Source organism: Xenopus tropicalis, chromosome 8 (genome assembly GCF_000004195.4).
Source record: "Xenopus tropicalis strain Nigerian chromosome 8, UCB_Xtro_10.0, whole genome shotgun sequence".
NCBI lineage: Eukaryota > Metazoa > Chordata > Amphibia > Anura > Pipidae > Xenopus > Xenopus tropicalis.
In genome coordinates, this window is record NC_030684.2 from 119,177,460 (window position 1) to 119,201,943 (window position 24,484).

Genomic DNA, 24,484 nt, shown 5'->3' on the forward strand with positions numbered 1-24,484 from the left:
ATTCTTCTATTTAGCCACAACAACATTAGTGACGTTAGGCAAGGAATTGAAGTGATCAGGTCTGGCTCACAATGCCTTGCCTTCCAATTCATCCTACAGGTGGTCAGTTGGGTTGTTGACAGGTTTGGATATGAAGACTCATGAAAACCTATGAATACTCTTGGTGAAAAACTCTTCCTTCCAAAGATAGTTTGGCATTTGGCATAGAGAGACCCATCTGAAGGCTTGAGATTTTACATGGAGTGCTGGGATACATTTGCCTATGCTGTATATCCATACTTTTGTCTACAAGGCATAAGAACATCTAAAGGGTTGTATGGTCACCAAATTAACCACTGTGCAACAGGCAGGAAGGTTTGAAGAGACCAAAAATAAACCACTCCAAATGTACCAAAGGTTATTGTGTTACAATCTTCCACTGTCCAGTAGTCCAGATGTACTGTGCAATACAGCTTATATTAATGTATGTCAAAATGGCCAGGTTGACTGAACTGGGATGAAACGGGCAAGTTTGCACGTTGGGACTTGCATCCTTTGCCATGCATTGCAGCTAATAGCAGCTAGATCAATGCAATCCATAGAATCTGACTGCCAAGCCAAAGTTGCAGCATAGAGGAATATGGTCCAACATTCCATGCCAGATTGCCATGTCAGAAATTTGACAGTAGTACGTGGCATAGGATGCAAGTTTTGTCAGGCTACCCAGCTATTTTTTTCTGAATCCATTCAGTCCAACCAATGTTGTGTCCATCAAATAATTTTGAAGTTTTGTTGACTAAAGAACCTGTTCTTGCTTTGAAAAAGTGCTCTGTCCTCCTTGGGTGGACTAGAGCAGGGGATTAGGGAGCCAAACTTCCATGTGGTTGTAGTACCCTCACACTTGTCCCTTTAAATGGTGGTTTTAGGCCTTTCAAAAATGGGTGTTGGTCAATGGGCAGTCTTCTACTTTACAAGTCACAAGTGGGCGAAGATTAAGCCTGTAGAACCAAAGCGGTGGTCTTGTAAATCTCTCTCCTATAAAAGCTTATGGCGGGGATGGACTTAGCCCTGTGAATGGAACCAATGCCCTGGTCAGGAGACATTAAGCCCAAGAAATGCTATCATGCAGGGAGGTGCCAGCCTTTGAAAAATATAACCAGAGGTAAATGTTAGGACCACCATATGGGGTTTGGTGTAGTATGGTGGCTTGTCAATTTTATGATTATAATTTTGTATCTAAAACCCCTTTTCGTTTTTTGTTTTTTAATTACATGCACTTGCATTGATACTCAATTACTTATAAAACAGGGGGCCAGGAAATGTGTGTTGATTAACCCCCCTTCTATTTGGATGCTTGTAGCTGTCCATTTTCGTGTGATTAGGAGGCTGAAGATAAAGGACCCCAAAATGCTTATCTTTTAGATTTATCATATCTAGCATGTTGCTTTGGTAACATATAGGTCAAATTTGATAAGGATCCCTAATTGCTCTTCTATTAGATCCATCATATCTATTATATTACTTTGGAAAATTAGGTATGGCCCCCTAGGGGGGAGTAGAGCAGAACTGAAGCCCAGATAGGGCAGATTTGAGGAGAACCCATAATTGCTCTTCTATAACCTTAGCATAAATATTTAATAGAGTTTTTGTGGATGAGCACTTATATATTGTTGGAACTATGGCTGGTGCAAACTTGCTATGAGCTAAGGGAGGCCCTCACCAAAGTTTGGACCTCCATGGACAGAACAATCACTGAAACTAACATTCTGAAGTGCTGATTTTCAAAAATCTTTTATAGCAGAAACCTGTTGGTAATCAGGAATGAATATAATATGAAACAGGTGTATAGAATGTCTTTAAAGAAACAGAATTCCTTCAACATTAGATGCTACCAACTGCTAAATGTTATATGTCATTGTGTAGAGAACATATATGTGGCTTTCCCACAACACAAGTAGAAAGGTGTGGCACATAATGGGGCACTTAGGTCAATTTCCCATGGCTATAGCTGCACTCTTTCTTTCTCCGTATGTATACTGAATGACTGAATGTTCAAAGTGACAAGCGGGACTAGAAATATCGAGTGCTATAAGAGTGTTTCTCACATACGGGATAAAAGCCAAGGGCAATACTTCTGACATCTTTTTAACAAATGCAGATGGTGCGGGAAAGAACGGGGTTGAACGTTAGTGTTGAAGCTTTCACTATAAAGCAGCAGTTCATATGGAAAGTTAAATAATTGCTCACTTCAAACATGTCTCCTTGTAGAAGGAGTCTGTAAATAAAGCACGCAGAGTAAAGACTAATTTGGCCCACAGGGCCTTTAAAATAGCAATAATAAGGGAAAACTAAACTAACCGCCAGTCTGCTTTGTATATGATATTTTAGGCCCCAGCACGCAGCCAAATCTACAGTAGGCTTCCAGCATATAAAATTCAGCATCTAGAACGGCTCATTGTCTCCTGTACAGTGGCATCTAAACTTAGTTCTTCAGCATATGTAGGCAGTGGTGCCCTGTGCCAACCACAATATAGGGAATGGTAAGTACCAGCCAAACTCTCAGTTAGAAGGTATGGTAGAAAAATGGTGCTATATTTTTCTTGAATCCAAATTAGGGAAACCCCTATTATCAATGGGGCTTGTTTTTCTGTAGCCATCTTGGCTTGGGTATACATACAGCAAACTACATGGTTTCTACACACCTTAGTTACAGCCACCATTCTTGCTCAACTCTAGCTCTTGATCACTTCCAGCCATGACCTATCACACTTTCCCCTATGAAGGGTATTGTTAAAGTGCAACTTCCCCACTCTCTGACCATGGGTGCTTCTGGCCCTCCTGTCACCTGTAGACCCAATGCAATCATTCCCCTCACCCCCAGGGCTTGCCACTGGTTAAAAACTGGATTTTTGGCCTTTAAAGTTACAAAGGGAGGTCTGTTTGCCACCTCTGGGAAAGTTTTGAATGAGGTCAGAAAATATATAATAGGTATAGAAGGGCAAGATGGAGAACAAGGTGGTAACAGTGTTCACTTATCACAGATATGGCCCTAAGTCCAACAACCAAAAGCTGCTGAGAGTTACATTTCAACAACAACTGGACTTCAGGCTGGGCAACAGTGATTTAAAATGTTACTCTCAATGATAGTTCTATTGTCTCCAACTTCCTTACTACAGTGGCTCTGCTGGGCCCAAGACCATCCCATTTGTACCGACAACTGTTAAAAGGGTTGCAGAAATGCAGTAATCACAAACAGGGCATAAACCTATTTTTGTTGAGTAATGCAGGAAAAGGTGATGTACCGTGTTAGCCAGTCAAAATGTTTACAGGGTAACCCTTTTGAAATAAAAAATAACAAAAGTGGTATAAAGGTGATACCTTTATTGGCTAACTAAGATAACCATAGCAAGCTTTCAGAACATTCTAGTTCCTTTTTCAAGCTGATTACCTAATAAACCTCAAAAATGTTATCCCATCATTGGTTCTTAGAATTACTAACGCTGACACGCAGGCATAGGCATAAAATGCAAAATATCAGGAGCCTATACACACAGATGGTGAGTGAGTGTGATAAAGTGCAACATATATATATGATAGGATGTGGCAATAGCAGATGAGGCATTTGGAAAGAAAATGCTTTATTTGCTGGTGAAGGATGCCACCCTGTGGAGAGCTTAGGTATTAAAGTCTGCAGCAAATAACTATTAAACATTGATGTGGCTGGGAATGCTATGCAGGATGTTCAAGATTTAAGACTCAGCTTCTATCAGTAACTACCAAACATTCCATGATTTACAGCAGCCCCTGAGTAAGCAAAATGTGATTTAAAATCCCTGGTTTATAGACTAGTCCACCCGTACTTAATAGTTTGGGAATACCGCCCAAACCAAGGGGATTTCAGGCAAACTTAGGCATGCTAACTCGCAAATACTGATACAAGAGGCATAAAGAGACATTAGGAATAAGCATTTAGATTATAAATTCTATGGGAGGACCTCATTTTCAATGAATGCAAAGTAGCCTGCGGACTCTGTTATGTGCTTGGTCAATATGGAATCTCTAGGCCATTCCTGGCATGTTCCCGGGTGTTCAGGTGACTAAATGCCAGGCTGGAGGATAAGTGGCAGCAACTACTACCACTTATTACCATTGTAGCTTGAGCTACTTTATATAATAAGGAGATGAGGGGGAGAGCAATACAAAAACAGAAATTATCTCTGTTCTGTGAATTATAAAGTGCAGAGGTATCAGTGATGCCCTTAAAGCACCCTGCATTTAATTGCCTCCAGCATCCCAAATGAGACTCTAGATTTGGCCCCTGCCCTGAGCAGAATATACACGTATTATCTGTTAGCACTAGAACACACAGATGCTTGTGCGAGTGGACAATAGACACACTGTCCATCTGTTTAATAAAAATGCTGATATGTTATGGGAGCAGGAGAGCCCAGCTGTAGTTCCATGGGAATATGAGGTTCTAGATCCCATCCAACAGGGAAGTTATTAATACAGAGAAACAGTAACATGATCATCCCAGCGCGGAAATACAGATCTGTTCACTCTTTCAACACTTGATCATTAAAAAAAATTGACGTTTCTTGCCTTTTTTTTTAATTCTGCTAGCATCAGCTAGAAAAGTAATGTGTAGGCTACTTGTAGTCTTAGAATGGCAGCATGATATACAGACATTGGGGTGTCTGCATTAAAAAAGGGGATATTGGTTTCCTATGTACAAGTTCCTTTATATCGAAATGTAATTTTTAATGATTGCTGTTAAAAAGTTATAATCCCCTCTTTAAAAACCAGCACAAATCCCACAATCCAGGGCGTATAAGCTTAACCCACTAGCCCTGCCTGTCCACTTTGATGCTCTGTGTCTCACTTGCCCTATCCAATCAGTGATGTAACTAAGAAATGACCCTTCCTAACTGTGTGGCACTCAGTACCCAACTTTCCCTAATAGGAAGACATCACCTCTAAGCTACAACAGTTTTATGGGACAGGGCAAGTCAGAGGGGGACACATACATCCGACTTTGCCTATAATGCCGTATAGTAAACTATAGTAAGTAAAGTCGCTTAAAATATACTCCAAGCAACTGTCCAATGGGGCCATTAAGCTGGCCACTCTATGGCCCTCCAGTTATGGCTAAACTATAATTTCCAGCAGCCTTCAACTGTTGGTGGGATGTATGTATTTCACCTTAATCTATAGAACTGAAGAAAAAAAAAACATACCAATCACAAATGTTATGACCACTGGGGGGTGCTGTACATAGTATGAACAATTTCCTTTTTAGAGGTAAAATGTAATTCCCCCTATCCAGGGATTATGCTTTTAATAAATCCATTATCAATCAGATATATACTGTACAGAACATACCTTCCGTTTCATCCAGTTGTGGGGTTAAGGCCAGGAACTTGCTTGTGTTTATGCTTTCTTCATGGCTCCGTGCAGATGACTGCGTTGTTGCACGCTAAGGAAACCAGGGGGTAAAGCCAAAGAGAACAGAACACATATTAAATATGCCCATATAATGCTCAATTAAAGTCCGCTAGGAACTGGGCACACCGTAGGCCACGTGCATGGACATAAATCTACACTATTTTAAAAAGGCAGTTTATGAACCAGTACATTAATCAATGCATGTGGGAGGGTGACTTGCGTGACTTATGCTTTTTATTTCTGATCGCTGCCTCTTGGGGTCACCTTTTTGTGTATTATTTACTCATACTTTACTATTTTCTACAATCATAAAGCATCTATGGAACAGGGGCCCCTTGTTTTACAAATGAAGCACCAAGTACTATATAGCATATACAGTACAATTTATATGTTTTTGTCCTGAAGGGCTTTCTTTTTTAAGTCTGATGTCAGAAGTACAGGGAGATAAGTAAATTTTCCAAGACCAAGATGCTGTCCATGTTACCCAGTGATTAGAAAGAGTCACTCCATTTAGAGTCTATCTCCCTTTAGGCTAATGACACACATAGCATTTGCTCCGCTTGCCTGCCATGGAGCTGAATAGATACCTTGTAAGCTCTTTTGGGCAGGGCCCTCTTCACCTCTTGTATCGGTTATTGATTGCCTTATATGTTACTCTGTATGTCCAATGTATGAAACCCACTTATTGTACAGCGCTGCGGAATATGTTGGCGCTTTATAAATAAATGTTAATAATAATAATAACTAGAGAGGTACATTTCCTGAAGAAAATGTGAGTGGTGCTTGCCGTGGCAAAACTCGTGCCCCAATATTACAATGTTTCCTTCAGTTCTCTGTGACAATTGCCCCTGCTGTGACAATTGCCCCTGCTGGTGCACTCTTACCTTCCAGTTTGTGCCTGTATGTTACCCAACCACTTAGATTGTAAGCTCTACGGGGCAGGGACCTCCTTCCTACTGTGTCTCATACCACATGGCACTTATATATATATACATATATGTATTTATTGTATTTATTTATTATATCACTTGTCCTCCCTGTGTGTAATTTTGTATTCTGTAAGACTGTACAGCGCTGCGTACCCTTGTGGTGCTTTATAAATAAAGTTATACATACATACATACATACATTAAACGCCCACCCCTCAGAAAAGTCATAGCACCCCATTCCCGAATAAGCCGCGCGTTTGACACCTCATTCATGGGTCTACGACAAACGGTGGTTAATTGCCCCCTACTGGGGCAATTAACCGCCCACCCCTCAGAAAAGTCATAGCACCCCATTCCCGAATAAGCCACATGGTTTGACACCTCATTCATGGGTCTACGACAAAGGGTGGTTAATTGCCCCCTGCTGGGGCAATTAACCGCCCACCCCTCAGAAAAGTTATAGCACCCCATTCCCGAATAAGCCGCACGGTTTGACACCTCATTCATCGGTCTACGACAAACGGTGCAGGACTCAGTCAAAGTTGGTCTCAATGTTAATTCTATGGGCGGATAATAGCCCCCTGCTGGGGCAATTAACCGCCCACCCCTCAGAAAAGTCATAGCACCCCATTCCCGAATAAGCCGCACAGTTTGAACCTCATTCATGGGTCTACAACAAATAGTGGTTAATTGCCCCCTGCTGGGGCAATTAACCGCCCACCCCTCAGAAAAGTCATAGCACCCCATTCCCGAATAAGCCGCACGGTTTGACACCTCATTCATGGGTCTATGACAAACGGTGGTTAATTGCCCCCTGCTGGGGAAATTAACTGCCCACCCCTCAGAAAAGTCATAGCACCCCATTCCCGAATAAGCCGCACGGTTTGACACCTCATTCATAGGTCTACGACAAACGGTGGTTAATTGCCCCCTGCTGGGGCAATTAACCGCCCACCCCTCAGAAAAGTCATAGCACCCCATTCCCGAATAAGCCGCACGGTTTGACACCTCATTCATGGGTCTACGACAAACGGTGGTTAATTGCCCCCTGCTGGGGCAATTAACCGCCCACCCCTCAGAAAAGTCATAGCACCCCATTCCTGAATAAGCCGCACGGTTTGACACCTCATTCATAAGTCTACGACAAACGGTGGTTAATTGCCCCCTGCTGGGGCAATTAACCGCCCACCCCTCAGAAAAGTCATAGCACCCCATTCCCGAATAAGCCGCACGGTTTGACACCTCATTCATGGGTCTACGACAAAGTAGTTATTTGCCAAAATCCCCATTATAAGTAAATAGGGCAAATTTGGGGACCTCTCTTTCCCTGGGGGTAAAAATTATACCCTTGTGCGGGGTATCTTCTGACACAGGTTGCAAACCTCTTCAAATGTGGTAAATTTCACGTTTCTAAAAAATTCCCTCTCTGCGCTACAATCCGGCAAAGTTGGCCTCAATGTTAAGTCAATGGGATTTTTGGGCCGGTTAATTGCCCCCTGCGAGGGCAATTACCCGCCCACCCCTTAGAAAAGTCATAGCACCCCATTCCCGAATAGGCTGCACGATTTGACACCTCAGGTCTACGACAAACGGTGCGGGACTAGTTACGCGCCAAACTTTTGTACGGAAGAAGAAGAAGAAAACAAAAAGCCTGTGAGATAATAGTAGTGATGCTTTGCTTCGCAAGCACCACTAATTATATATATATATACACACACACATATATATATACACACACACAGTATATACTGTATATATATATATATATATATTATAATTATTATTAATAATTTCAAGGTCTAAACTTTTGCCAGGGACCCCATTACTTCATAACAAGGATAAGGTTACATGAAACCACTGCTGTAACACTGAGCAGGTTCCCAGGAATATCTAAAACTGAGATGTTCATCTGTGATTGTTTCCAAGGAACAAATGATCTTTCTCCCTAATGCACACCTTAACTAGCCTTTAAGATTGGCCCAATGTAAAAACATTTGTCTACTTGTTTTAATATTTAATTGGTGGTCAAAGGTGGCCCGTACCACGGGCATATCCTTAAGTATCTATGTACAATTGCACTGACCAGCAATACAGTTTATACAGTGTACAACTATATACAGTAATGACACACACCATACATAAATTATTGTTTGCATCAATTGGATTTTATCATTTTATTATTGGGCATTGTAACATTTATATGACTTTAACTTTGTTTCCAAAATGTCATGTGACATGAAAATGATATATGTGTATGTATGTTATATATAAATGAATAATAACAAAAGTACTTCAAATCTGACATAACATCTATTTTAAAGCATATCAGAATTGAGACTTGAGTACTGGTTACACTGGCTCTGTCATGTGACATGAAAATGACCTGATGATGTCACAATAACCATGAAGCATTTGTAAACAACACAGGCACAGACACATATCATGTTACATGATAATAGCATTATGACATCACAATACCCAAGCAGGGCTTACCAACTTCACAGCCACAAATTACTCAGTCTACTTTCAGACTCAGTGACTGGCAGAGGTGAGTACAAGTCGTTGTCAAAGATGTTTATTTTTAATTTATTAATTCATTTTTATTGATAATTAGAAAGTATGTTATATGTAAAAAAAGCAAAACCTGAGTATACTATGCAAAATTATATTTACTAAAACACATAATATATCTAAATGTATAATGCCACAAGGATTTACAATTTGCATTAAAAGCTGTATTAAAGCATCTGAATTAGACACTGCAACAATGAATACACAGTGGTCTCCAAATGCCCCATTTTTGATAAGAAGTCAAATTTTGTTTTAATATAGATTTTAATGCAAATTAGTAATTTAAGTCCTTTTACGGTTCATATTTGTATTCATGGCCAATGTTCAGCACATTTCATTTAATATTTTATCATTATTACACTGGAAATGTTTATGTGTGTGTGTGTGTATACTTAAAAACATGCAAACATTATAAATGATGATGATAATAACAAAATCTGCTTGAAAACTTGAACTTGATATTCAGATTGTATAACTCTTATGATCTATAACTTCATTACCCAAATACTTTGTTATGTGAAATCACCATGACATGATCATGTCACAATACCCGTTAAAAATTTACACACTTCACAGCCCCAATTTGATTGAGACTCAGTGACTGGCAGAGGTGATTGCAATTTGTGATCCAAAATGTTTAGTTTTAATGTATTAAAAAGTTTGTTTTTTATAAGCAATGAATCTGTATACACTAGCAGAGAAAAGTTTTCGAAAGATTGTGCTTCCGAACTTATATATTTCTTTTTCATACACACATAATTCCTTGCATTGGAGATCTATACACAAATGTGTAAGTGCATGTGATGACATCATGAAGTTTAGTTTGACACTGCAATGCATTAACAGGTCATTTATGTATCACAATTCATTATATTTCGATTTGGTACCTATCAAACAGGAGTAGAGGTTTAGAAATTCCAAGATATTGGGATTTTTTATGTGACTTATTGCGCATAATCTGTATATTGTTTGAGTGCATAGTAATTATTGTTACATTACACTGGGGATCATGACAATTAGCAGATTTTGTTTGCTTTTTTACCATTTATTTTTTCCCTGTCAGACTTTGGTTATACCATGGCCTCTGTTAGGAACTTTTTTAGACAACTTCTTAAACCATTTACCTGACTATGTCACATCAAAATAGAAAACTCATCTAATGATAACAGTACAAAGCTTTTTATGAAACCGCAGAAAATCGCAGCGAATCCATGGCTGCCGAAAATTTTTTCCCATCACTAGTAGTTATTGTTTCATTACACTGGGGATCATGAAAATTTGTAGATTCTGTAAGAACTTGCTTTTTTGTAAAGTAATTACATTTTTTATTATTTATTTTGTTTGTCTTTAGACTTTGGTTATACCATGGCCTCTGCTAGGAAATTTTTCAAACAACTTTTTATACCATTTACCAAATGTAACATCAAATGTGGAAGAAAAAATATATCTAATGAAAACAGTACAAGTATTCCCACGAAAAACTGTTCCAGCGAAGAAAATGAGGAAAAAACAGGAACATGTTATGGGTTTCTTTCAAAGATTTTTAAGAAACGAAACAGAAAGACAAACATATTAGAATTAGAGGAAAAACCACAAATTTGCACCTGTATTAGAGAGGAAGAGATAAATGAGGACTCTGTTCCCTGCAAAGCAGAGCAAGAAAGAAGCAGTGACTTCAGTGCCTGCGCAAATGAGGAACAGCTAAGTGAGTTCTCCACCCTCTGCTTAACAGAGGAATATGCCGAAAAGGCAGCAATTGTGGAACCTAAAGAAGAAACAGAATCTGATAACAAAGAAGAAATGAACAGCATAACAGAGGAAAATCAAAATGATGCCTCTTGCAAAACAGAGCAAGAGACAAGCAATGATGCCACCCTGTGCAAAAATGAAGAAGAGGAAAACAAACCAGAACCAGAAGAGCCAAATCCCTGCTCCAATGAGGAACAGAGAAAAGAGGCACCTACTTCTTGCTTAAAGGAGAAAAAGACCAGAAAGGTGGCAAGGAAAGGGAAGAGAAATAAGAAGCAGATCCCCAAGGTGGAAATAAAAGAAAACCCCTCTACTCTTTGCCAAAAGGAAGAAAATAGTAAAAAGATGGCGAGAAAAGAGAGGAAAAATAAGAAACGACTTATCAAAGCAGAAATAGAGAAAAACACACCATCCAACTATGAAGGATTATACAGACCCTTACATGACTGTATAAATAAAGGAGAGAGAAATGAGGCAACTTACAAAACAGAACAATGGAAAACAGAACCTGATTACACTCCTTGGATAAATGAGAAAATCATGCCCTTCACTGACTTACATGAGAGAAGGGCCAAAAAAGAAGAAAGGAAAGGTAGAAAATATAATAGACAGACTATCAAGGCCGAGGAAAATAAAAAGAGAGAAAAGTCAATAGATGGATTCAAATCACACACCAGATACTACGCAGATGAAGAGAATGAATTATCTGATGATTCTGCGCATGTTGTGGTCATGGGCCAGCCCTTCCCAATGGGGACGGATGACTGGATCCCTGAACTTAACCTGAAGCAGCAGCATAAAGACGACCTGCGAGGTAGGGAATGTCTGGATGACAGAATCATCGATGCAGCTCAGTCCTTACTGAAAATCCAGTTTGGGGCAGAGGGGCTTCAAAGCTGCCTCCTTTCCCAACTTGGATTTAATCCGGTTAAAGGACACTCTGTACAGATTCATTATGACAGCTTAGAGAAACACTGGTTGACAAGCTGCTTTACAATGGATCATGTAGAGATTGCAGACAGTGCTAAGATAAAACATTATTGTACCTCACTAAGGAAACAGATAAATGATTGTTATAGTGCACTAGTGAGTGATCCTGAAGGAACTATGGAGATACTTGATGTCGATGAACAAGACAACACTTATGACTGTGGGGTATATGCAATTGCTAATGCATATGAGTTCCTGTCTAGTGGAAACCCCATCTGCAAATATGATCGCAAGAAAATGAGAGGACATCTCATTCGTTGTTTTGAGAGAAGGAAGTTTAGTGCTTTTCCTAAAAAAGCAGATGCCTGTGTGGTTGACTTGGAGCCCACACTTAATTTTACATGGCATGATAGAAAATGAGCTGCTATGTAATGAATGGCTGCATGACAGAATCAACATCTCAATCTTGAAAGATGGAGAGACTGTACGTAACTTACTACTAAAGGACAGCCAATCAATATATTCTCCCAGTGACGTTTATATTGGAATACTGAAGTAATGATGGGAGGGAGAGGAGGTGTAAGTATTCCAGTGGGAGGAAGAGGAGGCAGAAGGCTGGGAGATATTGACCTGCTTCCGAAACTATGAGCAGGTCAGAAGAAACATGTAAAGAAAAGAAAAAAGATGCAGAACCCTTGCCCTTACAAAACTCTGTCGCAAGATGGAGTTGAAGATGAAGCACATGGAGATAAATAATATTCCCTCCATGAAGTTTATGTTAGCAAGGGCTACACTAAAGAAGGAAAACTTATACATGTAATATTATAATTTTAATACTAAAAATAAACACATTCAAAATAAATTTGAAAACCTTGTTCTTATTTCTAATACATCAGGGGTGGGGTTATTGCTCCCACCACATGATACAGAGGATTTCTTCCTGGGGGTTTCCTTAATGGAGAAGGATCTAGGGGTTTTTGTAGATAACAAGTTGTCTAATTCCAGGCAGGTTCATTCTGTGGCTACTAAAGCAAATAAAGTGCTGTCTTGTATAAAAAAGGGCATTGACTCAAGGGATGAAAACATAATTTTGCCCCTTTATAGGTCCCTGGTAAGGCCTCACCTTGAGTATGCAGTGCAGTTTTGGGCTCCAGTCCTTAAGAAGGATATTAATGAGCTGGAGAGAGTGCAGAGACTGCAACTAAACTGGTTAAGGGGATGGAAGATTTAAACTATGAGGTTAGACTGTCGAGGTTGGGGTTGTTTTCTCTGGAAAAGAGGCGCTTGCGAGGGGACATGATTACTCTGTACAAGTACATTAGAGGGGATTATAGGCAGATGGGGGATGTTCTTTTTTCCCATAAAAACAATCAACGCACCAGAGGTCACCCCTTTAGATTAGAGGAACAGAGCTTCCATTTGAAGCAGTGTAGGTGGTTTATCACGGTGAGGGCAGTGAGGTTGGGGAATGCCCTTCCTAGAGATGTTGTAATGGCAGATTCTGTTAATGCCTATAAGAGGGACCTGGATGAGTTCTTGAACAAGCAGAATATCCAAGGCTATTGTGATACTAATATCTACAATTAGTATTAGTGGTTGTATATATAGTTTATGTATGTGAGTGTATAGATTGGTAGGTGTGGGTTGTGTGTGCTGGGTTTACTTGGATGGGTTGAACTTGATGGATTCTGGTCTTTTTTTCAACCCTATGTAACTATGTAACTATGTAACTATTTAAAATGCTGAAACCCAAGTAAAACGTTTTGACCTGGACAGCCCCTTGAAAAAACAAACTGTCCAGGTCAAAACTGGACAGTTGCCAACTCTAGCCATCAGAAAGGTTCTACACACAGGCCAGTAGGCTAATTGTTTAATAATAAATGAACATCATGACATACCAAAGCATTTAATGTATTTCAATAGATAGTGTTAGGAAAATTAAAAATTTCAAATTAAAAATTCATTTAACTGGTGATCAGATTGGATAAGGTGCAAAAAAGAAGTGGGTGACTTCCAGCCAGTTTTGAAATGACCCTGTATCTCAAGCTTTAGATTACTGAAGGGCGGAGATTTCATAGGGAATATAAGAATGGCAGAATTTCATATAGAGTCATATGATAATCTGTACATTTGCCCGGTCCCATACAATCCTCCCAAAAACAAGATGCCAAGTTGTGCCAAAACAATAGTAGCGCTATGGATGTAAAGGGATATATATGTTTTTGCAGTAGGCCTCCACCCACTTGGATCCGTCCTCCTCATATCTCTCCCCAAAGGTGCCCAACCACACATAATGTTGTGGTGGTGCCATTGCAATTAAGCGGGTCTCCGGGTAAGCGAGCGGGGAGTAGCATGGTCAGCCATTTTGTCAGTGAGCCGCCCTGACCTGAGGAAAATTCTTTAAAATTTTTGCAAGTTAATCCGGTCGCCACCACGATCCGGCAATGCAGTGCTATTAAGGGAGTAGTCCGCCACCGTGGTTATTACTCACAGTTCCCTTTTTCCGGGTGATGTGGCTAAGCGGCAGTCGCAGGTCTCTAGTCGCACCCGGGGGAGGATAACTCAGTCTGCTGGCTCGTCCCTCTCGTAGCCGCGTAGAAGGCAGGGCAGGCTGAACAGCAATATGTGGAGTTTTCCGGCAGGCTCTTCAAGGCCACAGCTGCTGGCTCTGGCAAGGTCCGGTCACTCACCCTCAGTCGCGGGTTAATCCCTCCGTAGGGAGGGCAAGACTGGGGAATTATGTTTTATAGCTGTAGGTGGCAGCAGCCACTTAACCACTATAGCATAGTTCTCAAGCAGTACGGTAGGAGCGCACAAACACGCGCCCTCTAGGTACCAATGCAAGGCACAAGATGGCCCCCATAACGTCACCTCACAGCTAGTGATGGGCGAAATGTTTGGCCAGGCATGGATTCGTGGCGAATTTCCAGGTTGTGCCATTGGCGGATTGTTTCACGAAACGGATGAAAAACTTTGCTGTGGAAAAATTTGCCGCACGTCCAAAAATTGTCGCCAGCGTCAAAAAAGAATAGGCGCGCGCTACGAAATAATAGCCGCGGGCGAAAAAATAATAGCCGCGGGCAACGAAATAATAGCCACGGGTGCTGAAATAATAGCCATGGGCGACAAAAGAATAGCCGTGCGACAAAATAATAGCCACGGGCGACAAAAAAAATAGCTGCGGGCGACAATTTTGTTTGCCGCACGACATTTTCGCTGTTTCGCGAATTTTTCGCCGTTTCGCAGCTCTTTTGAAAGATTTGTGAATTTTTCGGCGAATCAAAATGGAACAGATTCGCTCATCACTACTTACGGCCAACGCCCGTTGAGATCTCACAAACAACCTGCCTCGTGGGATTTTGCAGAAAAGTCGCCAAGAGTGATTGACAGTAGCGCCGACCAATGGGTGCACCTGGGGGAACCTTTCAAGCCCGATCCCACAACCAATTAGTACTTAGGATTTATGATCAGTGCTGCTGGTGCCTTTTTCCTAATGCGTCCAGCAGCCAGTCAGGAAAATTTAAAGAGATATGCACAACAGCTCAGTCCCTCAAGGCAATGGCTCTGGAATCTTTAATTTAATCCTAAAACACGTTGGGCGCCAAATGTAACACTTGTTTGGCTAGGATATGGTTAAACCCAGGCTAGTAGTTATATGGAGAGCATGTGTTACATGCGACTCCCTTTCTTAAGATGGGCCTTCGCTTAGGTGGAAGAGACCTGACCTGAGGATGTACAAATCACTGCACTGTAGCTGTGTAGTGCAGTTGGTAAGAATGGTTCTTGAAAGGTTCTTGCTGGTTAACTATGATACACGTTTATTGTCCAAGACAGATGGTATTGATATACTCACACTCAAGCAGGCTTAGATGGTACATAAGGGCTCTGGCACACAGGGAGATTAGTCGCCCGCGACAAAACTCCCTGTTCGCGGGCGACTAAGCCTCGCGAGGCAACTTCGGCGATTTGTACTGACTACAAGGGCTTTGCCCATTAACATTTTAGATGTGAAGAGGTAGGGTAAAAAGCCATAGGGAGCTTAGTTGATCCAGGGACTGGTCCGATTGCCATCTTGGAGTCAGGAAGGAATTTTTTCCCCTCTGCGGCAAATTAGAGAGGCTTCAGATGGGGGTTTTTGCCTTCCTCTGGATCAACTAGTAGTTAGGCAGGTTATATATAGGCATTATGGTTGAACTTGATGGACGTATGTCTTTTTTCAACCCAACTTACTATGTTACTATGTTACTATGTAACCCTATGGGTCCCTACATTTACATCACTGTACTGGCAGCCCTTTACTGGATCTGGGCTACGGTGCAAGAGGAACTTTGGTGGCTTTTAACCTGGGACAATTAGCTGCCAAATCAATCTGAAGGAACCAAGGTGGCAGCTTTAATTGGCTTGTGTGTGGTCAACAGAAGCATAGTTCATAAAAAAACTAAAGTAAGATTTTTAGGGAGGGATTCAGGGATAGAATTCCACAGGTAAGTACAGTGCCAGGATTAAGTGTAGGCAGAAGAGGCATGTACCTCAGGTGCGAGTTGGGGGTGGCACAGGCAGGAGCGGGCAACCTGGGGGCTTGAGGACTGAGCAGCTGAGGAGAAAGCTGGCATGCCAGGAAAGCAGCTGAGGGGTCAGATGGTGAGTGGGTTTGCTGAGGGGGATCTGAGGCAGGGTGCTAGGCCAAATATTATCACCTTGGCCCCAATACTACTTGGCCTGGCTCTGGGTAAGAAGCAGCAAGAGAGAAAGGTGCTCAGTAAACATTTGTGAAAAGTTTCCTCATGACATGATTGACCCAACAATTGCTCATGGATAAGGATACTATTTATAGAGTTGGATTTTCTTTCTGATAAACACAATGCAGCATTTCCTATTTTCCTTGTGTTGATATAGGACACTTACTGAAACATTTTCTGCATATATATATTCATGCATATACAATTCCTTTTTTAATTACCGTATATACTTGAGTATAAGCCAAGTTTTCCAGCACTCAAAATGTGCTAAAAAGGGAACCCTCGGCTTATACTCGAGGCAAGTAGTAAAGGCAAACGTAGTAAAGGCAGAGCTGTATTACCAATCCAACCAGCCATCATTCTGACGTGTGTGCGCTCGCGACGGATGGCCGGTTGTATTGGTAATACGGCTCTGCCTTTACTTTACTTACTACTGTACTTCTGCCTTACCTTGCCACCATCCTTTATTATTTGCCCACCACCCTTTTCCCATATGCACAAAATCACCCCTCCCTTAATTTGAATGGGATTAACCTGACATTTTCCAGTGAACTTTAATGATAGGCAATTATCACTCACTGCCATGTTTTTAAGTGATAATTGCATGTAATGAAAGTGTTCAGCACGCTTTTAAGTGATTGGAGGGGTGATTTCAAGAATTTCTATACTGAGGGGTGTACTTGGTCCTTGTGCTCCAGCAGCCCATAGCCCCACAATTGCACTATATCAATCAGCAGAGTTAAAGGGCAAGATGACTGGCACATATTCTGAGTGCCCTGGGTGATTGGTGAGAGAAGTGACAGGCAGAGGGCCAGTGTCTAGGACAGTGCCAGTTATAAACACAAAGCTGCCCCCACCTAATAAGCTACAAAACGCTGTGGCAACAAAGCAACAAAAGTGCAGAGGTTTTTACATCCAGGAAATTAAAGGTAATACGGTGCTGCCTTTACTACTTACTCGAGTGTATACGGTACTTAGAAATGTATGGGTAATTTTGCAGGATGGCCGGTTGGACAAGTAATCCGGCGCTGCCCTTACTACTAGTATCCGGACAAATTAAACTCAGGACCCCAGTGCTGCAAGGCAGAAGTCTACCCAATGCGCCGCTGTGCTGCTTTCTATTAGGGGTTCACTGATTTTTTAGCTTCCTTTACTGTCCTGTGGCGACAGCTTAGTGTAACAATAGACGTATAATGTTGCGCCAAACTACCTGTTACTGTAACATAGTGCGGTGACACTTTCCCTGACATCTGAAGTAAAGTTGAGGGGGGCTTGTTTCACTGCCATCACACCCTCCTGATTAACCTGATTAAGTAGATGAAGACTTGTGAAAGAGGACATGGCAATATGGTTTTTAGTTTTTACTTCATTTTTAATATTGCTCACACATACATCATTGCATTTATAAAGCACTAACATATGCCACAGTTTTGTATAAATGGGTGTATACATTAAACCTACAGATTACACATTAGGTACATTACGTAAAGAGGGTTCTGCCCAAAAGAGCTTACCATCTAAAAAAGCAGGTATTAAATAATCTGCTAAGTGCATTTAAAATTTACAGTTTTACAAATTTGTGTAATAACCCTGATGAATACCATTACATTGCAAAATGACAATTTGTGTTCTTATAGTCACCTCATAGGTGACAGTTGTCTGTATTCCTCTGGCTTTAATGATACAAGATGTGAAACATGAACAAGTTAGATAAATACCAGAGAAATCTAGGGGACAATTTGTTAGAAGTCTCATTTGGATGCTATGCTGTGATTTTGCCTACAGTTGAGCGAACTCAGGATGTTCTTCTTTTTGCAAAAGTTTGCAAAACTGCAGAAACAAGGGGCACAGAATTGCCCCCACATATAAGGGACCATTTGATTTAAAGTGCAGGGTGCAAAGTTGAAAAAACAGGTGCAAGGTACCATGTTTTTGTATTTTGCTCTGCTGCGAGGTCTGTGGGCACAGGTCCTTGTGCTCCAGAATAGATATTTATTCAGACATTATTGCCTTCATAACTTAATTATTCTTGGCAGTGCAGTGGGCCCCAGATTGTATGTATATTTTATTTATATAGCGCTACTTATGTACGCAGCGCTGTACAGCAGAACAATAAATTAATAAACAAACCAGGGTCACAATAATAAATAAATACAGAATACAACTAGAAAGGGAACAAACTTCAAACTTCATGTTGGGTTGAAAAACGTGAAGTCACTGAATGAAATCTGATCTGTTGTTGACTCCGCCCACTTTTTCTAACCTTGGACCACAGTTATATAGTAAAAACCACTGTGCAGGTTTGGGGACCTTGGTTTTAATAGTGTCTGAATGGCAGCAATTTAAATTTTCCCACTGAAAGACAAAAATTGACATATGATTGGCAGTTGGTGGCTCCACCCACTTTTTCTGATTGGTGGTTGGTGGGTGTGCCCACTTTTTGTAACCTTGAGTCAAAGTCACCCAGTGACAAACAGTGGGCACCCTGGCATAGTGTGAGAATGACAGCATTTTAAATTTAAACCAATAAAATTCAATGGATGAAATCTGATTGGCTGTTAGTGGCACAACCCACTTTTCCTATTTTTGAACTGCAGTCCCAGAGTGACCAACTTTGCAAATTTTGGGGACTCAGGCATAAAAATTGTGAGACTGACAGCATTTTACACTTCCCCATTGTACCATTACCATAGTAAATAGGTGAAATGTTATTGGCTGTTTATTGGCTCCACCCACTTTTTTCTAACTTGAAACAGCAAATACCCAGTGACTAACTCTGGAAACTTTAACAACCCTGGAATTAATGTTTAAATAATGGCAACAGTTTAAATATAAACCAATGAAATCTAATGGGTGGAAATGGATTTGCTGTTGGTGGCTCCTCCCACTTGTTCTAGCCATCAATATGTAGTCATCCAGTCACTGACTGTGCAAAGTTTGGGAACCCTGACATAAATAGTGTGAGAAAAGCAGAATTTTAAATTTAAACAAAAAAAAATTCAATAGGTGAAGTCTGATTGGCTGTTGGTGGCTCCACCCACTTTTTAAAACCTAAACATGCAGTCCCCTAGTGACCCTGGTGTTAATACTGTGAGAATGGCAGCAGGTTGAATTTCCCCATTGAAAATCAATAGTTAAAATCTGATTGGCTGTTGTTGGCTCCACCCACTTTTTCTAACTCTGAACCGCAGTTACCAGGTGACTAGCTCTGCAAAGTTTGGAGACCTTAGTATTAATATTTAAAGAATGGCAGCAGTTTCAATTTAAACATATGAAGTCTACAGGTGAAATCTGATTGGTTGTTGTTGGCCACGCCTACTTTTCTAAACTTGGAACATAGTCACCCAGTGACAAACTGTGCAAAGTTTGGGGACCCTGACATTAAACTTGTGAGAATGGCAGCAGTTAAAATTTCCCCACTTTTTCTAACCTTGGGTACAAAGTCACCCAGTGACTGACTGTGCAAAGTTTGTGAACCCTGGCATCAAACCAATAAAAATCAATAGGTGAAATCTGATTGGTTGTTGGTGGCTCCACCCACTTTTCAAAACTAAAACTGCAGTCCCCTAGTGACCAACTGTGAAAAGTTTGGGGACCCTGGTGTTAATTCTGTGAGAATGGCAGCAGGTTGGATTTCCCCATTGAAAGTCAATAGGTAAACTCTGACTGGCTGTTGGTGGCTCCGCCCACTTTTTCTTACCTTGAACCACAGTTACCTGGTGCCTAACCATGCAAAGTTTGGGGACCCCGGCGTTATTACTGTGAGAATGGCAGCAGGTTGGATTTCCACCAAGTCAATAGGTAAAATCTGATTGGCTGTTCACAGCTCCGCCCACTTTTGGGCATCCAACAATCTTCATATTTTCATTCAGGCTGAGCCCATGACTATGTGATTCAAGTTTGGGGAGTGCAGCCTCAAAGCTGTTAGATTGGCAGCAGTTTCAATTTTCCCATAAAAGTCAATGGGTAAAATTTGATTGGCTGTTGTTGGCCCCTCCCACTTTGCGGTTTTTAAAACAAAAACTTGAATGCGTAGTCACCCAGTGACTGACTGTGCAAAGTTTGGGAACTCTGGCATCAAACCAATAAAAATCAATAGGTGAAATTTGATTGGCTGTTGGTGACTCCACCCACTTTTCAAATCTATAACTGCATTCCCCTGGTGACCAAGTGTAAAAAGTTTGGGGACCCCGGTGTTATTACCGTGAGAATGGCAGCAGGTTGGATTTCTGCCAAATCAATAGGTAAAATCTGATTGGCTGTTCACAGCTCCGCCCACTTTTAGGCATCCAACAATCTTCATATTTTCATTCAGGCTGACCCCATAACTGTGTGATTCAAGTTTGGGGAGTGTAGCCTCAAAGCTGTAAGATTGGCAGCAGTTTCAATTTCCCCATTAAAGTCAACAGGTGAAATTTGATTGGCTGTTGTTGGCCCCTCCCACTTTGGGTCATCCAACAAATGTCGCTGTTTCATTCAGGGTGACCCCATTATTATGTTATTCAAGTTTGGGGGCTGTAGCTTCAAAGCTGTAAGTGTGGCAGCTGTTTGAAAATCTTCCCTGTCAAAGTCAATGGGAAAATCGTGGTGTTCAGAGCGGCGCCACAAAAATACGGGGGGCGGGATCGCTTAGAAAAGCACAGCAACCAGCTCCGCTATAGGGTGAAGATGTGTGGGGAGTTTGGGTGTTGTACCCCTAAAACTGTAGGAGGAGTAGCGTTTAGAAAATGAGGGGCGCTAAGAATAAGAAGAAGAAGAAGTGGAAGAATAAGCCAAAGTGGAAGAACAGTCTGTTGGGTTTTCACCCCAACACAATTAGAGTGATAACTATTGAGGTACATTTCCTTAAGAAAATGTGAGTGGTGCTTGCCGTGGCAAAACTCGTGCCCCAATATTACAAAGTTTCCTTCAGTTCTCTGTGACAATTGCCCCTGCTGGGGCAATTAACCGCCCACCCCTCAGAAAAGTCATAGCACCCCATTCCCGAATAAGCCGCACGGTTTCACACCTCATTCATGGGTCTACGACAAACGGTGTGGGACTCAGTCAAAGTTGGCCTCAATGTTAAGTCTATGGGTGAATAATTGCCCCCTGCTGGGGCAATTAACCGCCCACCCCTCAGAAAAGTCATAGCACCCCATTCCTGAATAAGCCACACAGTTTGACACCTCATTCATGGGTCTACGACAAACGGTGGTTAATTGCCCCCTGCTGGGGCAATTAACCGCCCACCCCTCAGAAAAGTCATAGCACCCCATTCCTAAATAAGCCGCACGGTTTGACACCTCATTCATGGGTCTACGACAAACGGTGGTTAATTGCCCCCTGCTGGGGCAATTAACCGCCCACCCCTCAGAAAAGTCATAGCACCCCATTCCTGAGTAAGCCGCACAGTTTGACACCTCATTCATGGGTCTACGACAAACTAGTTATTTGCCCAAAATCCCCTTATAAGTCAATGGGGCAAATTTGGGGACCTCTCTTGCCCCGGGGGTAAAACTTATACCCTTGTGCGGGGTATCTTCTGACACAGGCTGCAAACCTCTTCAAATGTGGTAAATTTCACGTTTCTAAAAAATTCCCTCTCTGCGCTACAATCCGTCAAAGTTGGCCTCAATGGTAAGTCTATGGGAGGTAAGTCTGCGGGGGCAATTATCCGCCAACCCCTTAGAAAAGTCATAGCACCCCATTCCCGAATAGGCCGCACGATTTGACACCTCACTCATGGGTCTACGACAAACGATGCGGGACTAGTTACGTACTGAACTTTTGTACGGAAGAATAATAATAAGAAGAAGAAAAATAATCCTGTGAGATAACAGTAGTGATGCTTTGCTTCGCAAGCACCACTAATAATACCTCCTGTTATCAGTGATACCAGGCAGGGTTTGCCCCAAAAACACTTGTGTGTGAGAGGTGGGCAGCATGAGTGATGCCAGGCATTTCTACACTGGGGAATGAACGCCAGCCTATATCTACCATGGGCATTAGCACTTTTTAATCTGCACAATGCAAAGCTGCTAGTCCCTAAACTTTCTGCAGAATGCAAAGCTGCTAGTCCCTAAACTTTCTGCAGAATGCAAAGCTGCTAGTCCCTAAACTTTCTGCAGAATGCAAAGCTGCTAGTCCCTAAAACTTTCAGCACACTCAGCCCTTTCAATACAAAAATGTATATTTCTGCTAACTCTGAATTCTCTCTAGCTGTTCCTGAACTATAACTACCAGAATCCTAGACACTGGAAGTTCTACTTCAATAACAGCTGAAGAGATCCCAAATAGAGGGCAACATCTTTACAGGAAAAACAGCGTACTAAATACAATTGTAATGGGTTTAATGTGAGTAATTCCAGTGTTCCAGATCTATTTGTTTATTGTGCATGAGATCCGCAGTACATAAAAAGCTTTGCATGTCAGTAATGTCTGGCAATTTACTGAACATCTGAAATCGGTTAAAGTTATCCTTAAAGGAGAGAAAGTGGGCTCACATAACCTTGCTCAGTGAAATGAACTAACTTGATCAGCAAACATTCTGAATGATCAGGACTAAATCCTAAGTTTGTTATTTTTCCTACTGTACAGTGCTGGATGCCATATGCACGAGAAATGCTTTATTAGACTCTATGGTTCCTAAAAATGTATGGGGAGTAAGGTGCAACAGGAGCAGCACAGTGGGGGGAGTCTGTGGGCTTGGCGCAGACTTGACCCATATGATCTTGGGACCTATTTTATGTAAGCCAATTGAATGTGAGCATGAAAAGTAAAATTACTTATAATCTTATGACTGGTTATCTTGTAGCTCAAGTGACTAGACTGAACAGAAAGCCAGAGACTGGTGCCGTGCTACCCCAATGGGAAGGCATTTATTGGCAGGATTCTCATACACACAGATACCAGCTACAGAGAGTAGCTGCTCAAGAACAGGCTCACAATAACATCTTGGATTATGTATTGCTGTAAGGGGTAGCAAGTGACACACAGCAGTGGATAGCATTGCTGAATCAAGTGGCCCTGCTGCATTTACTTACAAACCCTACCTGTTAGTCTAAACATTCCTTTATAGAGCATCACAGTTCCACCAGGTCGCTTGTTCCACAACCAGTGGCTCGGGGGCAACATGTTGCTCCCAATGTCGTCAAAGTAGGTGCCCATTTTTAAATTTCAGGCAAGTTTTGAAAGCCCAGAGACACAGTTTTACTTCAAACATAGCCCCCTACAGACCAGCAGTACACACAAGGCTACCAAATAGCCAATCACAGCCCTTATTTAGCATTCCCAATTAACTTTTTTCATGCTTGTGTGTCTCACCAACACTTTTTACATCTGAGTGTGGCTCACAAGTAAAAAAAGCTGGGGATCCCTGACTACAGGACTGCAGGACTTGAATTATGAAAGTATACAATGCATTAGCCAACCTGGAGTTCTTCCCACAGCTTTATGTGGATCTCGAGGCCTTGAGCTTTCACCTCCTTCTCCTTGGCCAACTTTCTCTGTAAGATGTTATCCAAAGCCTGCATCCTTTTTATGGCTCTTTCCAGCTTAGGGTCAGTGGCTTTATCATTAACAAAATCTGTTTAAATAAAGAGGTTTGAAATGTAAACACAGAGGGAAGGAATGTGAGAGAAAGCACTACAGTGGCCTACAGGGAGCATCCTAGGTGTGTATCACTGGGATGGAAATATAGACTTGATTCAGTTCTGAGCTTGACTTGTTTGTGAGAAGCGGAAAGTCGCAGCAGGAGACTGGAACAGAATATATGAGCTCTTCAATTATTTATTTCCCAAACTAAAAACAGGAACATTAGTTGTATGAAAGTTACTGAGTGAAACATGACTATACTGAAAAGCATCTCAGGATCGGCAGCAGCAGTGACGCACAGGCCACATTTATGGGTCAGAAATGACCCTATAAGCTCTGGGTATTATTCCCAAGAAAGACTACAATAGCATTTAAATGATCGTATCTCCACATGTATGACCATTATGGAAATAACAGTTTGCAGCTGAGATTCCAGCAGACATGCACCATTCACACGTGTGAGCCCTGTACCAAAATAAATGTAGAGAGGGGATATCGCAGTATTTTCTGTGAGGTCTGCTGCCCCTATAGTTTATGCTACTGCTGGGAGTTATAGTTTTAACTGCT

At 41.5% G+C, this 24,484-nt stretch overlaps 1 protein-coding gene across 1 annotated transcript in view; it reads right to left on the reverse strand.

Annotated features, from left to right (window-relative positions):
* fsip1 (fibrous sheath interacting protein 1) overlaps positions 1-24,484 on the reverse strand; it is a 50,696-nt gene that overhangs the window by 20,400 nt on the left and 5,812 nt on the right. The window contains exons 5-6 of the mRNA XM_031891972.1: positions 23,755-23,909; positions 5,362-5,455 (exon numbers count right to left, since the gene is read on the reverse strand). Of these exons, the coding sequence (XP_031747832.1) occupies positions 5,362-5,455; positions 23,755-23,909 (249 nt within the window). The remainder of the gene's footprint in view (positions 1-5,361; positions 5,456-23,754; positions 23,910-24,484) is intronic.